Source organism: Chiloscyllium plagiosum, chromosome 19 (genome assembly GCF_004010195.1).
Source record: "Chiloscyllium plagiosum isolate BGI_BamShark_2017 chromosome 19, ASM401019v2, whole genome shotgun sequence".
NCBI classification, from domain to species: Eukaryota; Metazoa; Chordata; class Chondrichthyes; order Orectolobiformes; family Hemiscylliidae; genus Chiloscyllium; species Chiloscyllium plagiosum.
In genome coordinates this window covers 50,737,358-50,743,357 of record NC_057728.1, presented here as the reverse complement: position 1 = coordinate 50,743,357, position 6,000 = coordinate 50,737,358, and the positions used below count along the sequence as shown (strand labels likewise).

Genomic DNA, 6,000 nt, shown 5'->3' with positions numbered 1-6,000 from the left:
GTCTAGGAATGGGAGTTGGTTGTCCTTTTCTTCCTCTCTAGTGAATCGGATTCCTGCGAGTGTGGCGTTGATGATCCGGTGTGTGTTCTCTATTTCTGTGTTTTTAATGATTACAAAGGTGTCATCTACATATCTGACCCAGAGTTTGGGTTGAATTTGCGGTATGACTGTTTGTTCTAATCTTTGCATTACCACTTCTGCTATGAGTCCAGAGATGGGTGAGCCCATGGGGGTGCCGTTGATTTGTTTATATATTTGGTTGTTGAATGTGAAGTGTGTTGTAAGGCACAGGTCCAGTAGTCAAACTACTACTAATTTCACAGGAGTGTGACAGGGAACCAGTGAAGGTAATTATGAGGCAGGTGAGAGTCACTTGCATGCATGTGGAATGCACATTTTAGTTTGGAAATATGAGATGTTGTAAGGCACAGGTCCAGTAGTCAAACTACTACTAATTTCACAGGAATGTGACAGGGAACCAGTGAAGGTAATTATGAGGCAGGTGAGAGTCACTTGCATGTATGTGGAATGCACATTTTAGTTTGGAAATATGAGAGTGGGGAGCAGAGATTATGAGTTGTCAGATCCCTGACCAGTGAGTGGATGCTGAAATGAAACCAGTAAGGGCTGGAAAAACTCTTCAGCCCCCTTTCGTTTTGTCTCCTCTATCATGTAAGGCACTCCTCTTTCATTTTTCCCTGGGCGGCTTTCCCATCTCTTCCATTTGTTCTTCCTCCCACACTTTTCTGCAGCACGTGAAATCTTTGCTCTGTTTCTCTCGCCACAGGTGGTGCCAGAACTGCTGAGTTTCTCCAGCACCTTACCCCGAGCAGCAAGGGATTTAGTGGATAGTCAGCCACCTTGCACTTACCTAACACAGAAAGAATTGTGAAGCTTGTATCATCTGAGGGTCATAGATCAGAGAGGGTTGGGCTGATGGAATAGTGCGTGGGGCATAGATCGGGGGGGAGGGATTGATGAACCATCTGAGGGGCATAGCTCCTGTGGTAAAAAGGGTTCATGCAAATATATAAATAAGGTAATCTATGTCATCAGGCGAAGTGATGTAAAATCACATGGTAAGAGCTGATGGTTCTCTTCAGAGATCTTTTGCAAAGTGTTGTCCTGTATATTGTTCCTACTCACCAGTTTGAATGAAGACTTCCAAGAATCCTGCTACCTTTATCAATCTCATTTCCAGACACAACCAAATCCAAGCAACCAGAAAAATAGAGTTCTAAAGTGGGGGGGGCTCCTGAATCAACTTCAGGGGCTAACACTGACACATTAGATCCACAGTCAGTCAAAGGGTCACAATCAGAGCCAGGTGCAATAGGGCAGCAATGTTGAAACAGGCATCTGGAGGTACCAGGGGTGCTAGTTGTGTCGAAATAGGAAAGACAAAAAGGTTAATTCAGAGGCATGTAACTGGACAGATCCCACACATCACTTCTCCCAATTAGCCAGCCCCTTCTCACTCAGTTTCAGATTTTCCAGCAGGGTTTCTGTCTCCTGCAATAGATTCCCATCTCATTTTCCCTACTGAAAAAACCCTGTGTTGTGAATAAAATAGCACCATTTATTGCCAGAGTAGTTTTAACTGGTAACATGAAAGAAAATTTCAGACCATGCATGAACGTATACATTTCCCTTTTCCATGTGTATTCAAAGTAAGTTGGGGGATGGAGATTGTTAGGGATCAAACAAACCTTTTTAGAGCAAATTCCATCATTTCCTTTTCCTCGTTGGCTTCTTGGATCTGAATAAAAACTCTTTCCAGAAATTCTTCAAAATGACTAAGTAAACGTGGCTCATCCTTTCTCAGTTGTGTCCATAAGTTTCGGATTTCTTGTTGGCTGAAAAATGCAGAATTTTATTTGATATTTACACATGAGCAGACCTGGTGGGAGACTGTGCAAGACTTTCAGGATTCCTCAAGGTTAGAGCTCAGGGAATGATTGGGTCAAGGGACACAGACCATCAATCAGCTCCCACCTGAAGGCATTGCATTTGATTTTATACAACGTTATACCATTATATTTACATAGAAAAACCAACAGTTACTGATGACACAGGGTAGTTTGGGTTCCACTGTGGTCACTGGAATTAAATATTAGGCACTCTAAAAAATTGTCTACTTTACATCCAAGTGTCTCTGTGTTTTGAAAGAAAAGCTACAGCTGCAACATCGATAACAAGGATGCAAGATTATTAGATCACTAACCAGATTACCAATTTTTGAAATCTAAATTTATTAAAAGAATCTTGTACTCACACTGTTTTTTAAGTCTTTTAGTAGATTTTGATGTTGTTGGTATGAAAGGCATTTGTTGCTTGTCCCTAATTGCCCTTGAATTGAGTGGCTCATTGGCTATCTTTCAGGGAAGTTAAGAGTCAGCCATATTGACGTAGGTCTGGAGCTACATGTAGGCCAGACCAGGTTAGGATGGCAGGTTTATTTCCCTAAAGGACATGTGTAGATCAGATTTTGATGACAGTTGCGATGGTGACAAGTATTGAAAGTCACTCGACACCCGTTTCAGTCCAACAAGTTTATTTGAACACGTCAGAACATAAGAACTAGGAGCAGGAGTAGGCCGTCCGGCCCTTCGAGCCTGCTCCACCATTCAATAAGATCATGGCTGATCTTTTCATGGACTCAGATCCATTTACCCGCCCTCTCACCCTATCCCTTAATTCCTTTATTGTTCAAAAAAGTATCTACCTTAGCTTTAAAAACGTTTACTGAAGTAGCATCAACTACTTCACTGGGCAAGGAATTCCATAGATTTACAACCCTCTGGATGAAGAAGTTCCTTCTCAATTCAGTCCTAAACCAGCTTCCTCTCATCTTAAGGGTATGCCCTCTTGTCCTAGTTTCACCTGCCAGTGGAAACATCCTCTCTACTTCTATCTTATCAATTCCCTTCATAATTTTATACGTTTCTATAAGACCCCCCTCATTCTTCTAAATTCCAATGAATATAATCCCAGTTTACTCAGCCTCTCCTCATAAGCCAACTCCTCAACTCCGGAATCAACCTAGTGAACTTCCTCTGCACCCCCTCCAGTGCCACTACATCCTTTCTCAAGTAAGGAGACCAAAACTGCACTCAGTACTCTGGCTGTGGCTTCACTAGCTGCATTATAACCACTCTGCTTTTAAACTCAATCCCTTTAGCAATGAAGGACAAAATTCCATTTGCCTTCCTAATTAGCTGTTGTACCTGCAGACCAACCCTCTATGCTTAATGCATAAGGACAGCCACGTCCCTCTGCACTGCAGCATCGCAAAGTTTGGAGTGCTGCCCCTTCATCAGGTGAAGAGAGAACCCAGGCACAGAATTTATAACTAGAAAGATCAGAAAGGTCAGACATATGGTGTGAGTGCGAGTAATAAGTCTCTGCAGGTGATCAAGAGTGGCAGACTGTGTGAGTATAGTGTCAACAGCTGGATAACAAGCGAACGGATGACTATAATCCGATTAATTGAGACAAAGAGATAATTACAAAAAATTAAGATGGTGCCGGAACAAGTCAAATGATTGGAATAACATGATAGGAATAAGAGTTGCATGCTGAAAGTCTAAGCAAAATAACAAATAATTGAAAAATGTACAAGCTAATTAAGGTTAAGAGATCATACCAAGTTATCAAGGTGATGATGTCAGAACAGGAGAGTAAGGAAGATTTTACAGAACAGTCTGGTGAGGTCACATGTAGCACAACATGAACCCAAGATCACGGTTGAGGCTGTCCTCATTGTTATGGAACTTAGCTATCAGTTTCTGCTCAGCGATTCTGTGTTGTTGTGTATCTTGAAGGCTGCCTTGGAAGATGCTTACCCAAAGATTTGAAGCTGAATGCTCTCAATCGCTGAAGCTTTTCTCAACTGGGAGAGAACATCCCTGTCTGGCAATTGTTGTGTGGCGTCCATTCATCCGTTGACATAGCGTCTGCATGGTCTTACCAATATACCATGCACTGGAGAATCCTTGTCTGCAGCACATAAGGGAAACAACATTGACCAAGTCACAAAAGTATCTGCTATGTGTGTGCTGGGTGGTGTTCCCACGTTGTCGGTGATATCCATGTGGATGAACTGACATGTCTTACAGAGGTTGCTGTGGCAGGGTTGTGTGGTGTTGTGGTTGATGTCCTGAAAACTGGGTGGTTTGCCATGAACGATGATCTGTTTAAAGTTTGGCAGTTGTTTGAAGGTGAGAAGTGGAGGCGTAGGGATGATCTTGGCGAGATGTTCATCGTCATCAATGACATGTTGAAGACTGCAAAGAATATGGTGTAGTTTCTCTGCTCCGGGGAAGTACTGGACAATGAAGGGTACTCTATCAGTCTATCCTGTCTTCTGAGGAAGTCGTTGCAGTTTTTCACTGTGGCACGTCAGTACCGGTGTTCGATGAGTCGAGTATCGTATCCCGTTCTTATGAGAGCACCTTTAGTGTCCATTGCATTCTCTCTCTCATCTGAGCAGATCCTATGTATACGCAGAACTTATCCACAGGGGATGGCTCCTTTAACATGTTTAGGGTTTAGCTAGAAAAGTGCAGCATCGTGAGGTTATCTGGGGGCTTGCGGTAGAGTGAGGTACTGAGATATCTGTCCTTGATGGAGATGGAACAGCAGTGGGGACCAAATTTGCACCCCAATACACCAACATTTTCCTGCACAAGTTTAAGCAAGACTTCTTTGCTGCACAGGACCTCCAACCAACGTTATACACTCGATACACCTGATGACATTTGCTACCTCTGGATTCATGGTGAGGAATCACTGAAATGATCACACAATGATATCAACACGCTTGATCCCACCACCAGACTTACCATGGACTACTCTTCAGAATCAGTCTCATTCTTGGATATACGCATCTCCATCAAGGACGGGCACCGCAAGCCCATGGATAACCTCACGACACTGCACTTCTCGAGCTTCCTCCCAGTTGGGGAACACTTCAGCGGACAAGGACATTCAGCCTCCAATCTTTGGGTAAGCATCCTCCAAGGTGTCCTTCGAGATACACAACAATGAGACACAGTGGCTCAGTGGTTAGCACTGCTGCCTCACAGCACCAGGGACCCAGGTTCGATTCCAGCCTCAGGCGACTGTCTGTGTAGAGTTTGCATATTCTCCCAGTGTCTGCATGGGTTTCTTTCGGGTGCTCTGGTTTCCTCCCACAGACCAAAGATGTGCAGGTTAGATGAATTGACCATGCTAAATTGCCCACAGTGTTCAGAGATGTGTAGGTTAGGTGGATTAGATTTGGGAAATGTAGAGTAATAGGGTGGGGGAATAGGTCTGGGTGGGATACTCTTCAGTGGGTCAGTGTGGACCTGTTGGGCTGAATGGCCTGTTCCACACTGAAGGCATTCTCTGATTCTATGATTCTAACACAGAATCACTGAGCAGAAACTGATAGCCAAGTTCCGTACCCATGAAGACAGCCTCAACCGTGATCTTGGGTTCATGTTGTGCTACATGTGACCTCACCAGACTGTTCTGTAAAATCTTCCTTACTCTCCTGTTCTGACATCATCACCTTGATAACTTGGTATGATCTCTTAACCTTAATTAGTTTGGACAGTTTTTGAATACTTGTTACTAGATTAGATCCTCAGCATGCGACTCTTATACCTAGCATGTTATTGCAGTCATTTGTTTTGTCTCCAGCACCATCATTATTTTAAATATTTTGTAATTATCTCTCTGCCTCTATTAACCAGATTATGAGTATCCTCTCACTTGTCATTCAACTGTTGATACTTTACTCACACAGGGAAAAGTGAAGACTGCAGATGCTAGAGATCAGAGCCTAGATTAGAGTTGTGCTGGAAAAGCACAGCAGGTCAGGCAGCATCTGAGGAGCAGGAAAACCTGCCCCTCAGATGCTGCCTGACCTGCTGTGCTTTTCCAGCACAACTCTAATCTAGACTTTTCTCACACAGTCTGACACTCTTGATCACCAGCAAAGATTTATTATTC

General features: G+C 43.4%; 1 protein-coding gene across 1 annotated transcript in view; it reads right to left on the bottom strand.

Annotated features, from left to right (window-relative positions):
* Positions 1-6,000, bottom strand: part of cracr2aa (calcium release activated channel regulator 2Aa) — a gene marked incomplete at its 5' end in the record, with an annotated part of 78,278 nt that overhangs the window by 48,964 nt on the left and 23,314 nt on the right. The window contains one exon of the mRNA XM_043708892.1: positions 1,710-1,856. Within this exon, the coding sequence (XP_043564827.1) occupies positions 1,710-1,856 (147 nt within the window). The remainder of the gene's footprint in view (positions 1-1,709; positions 1,857-6,000) is intronic.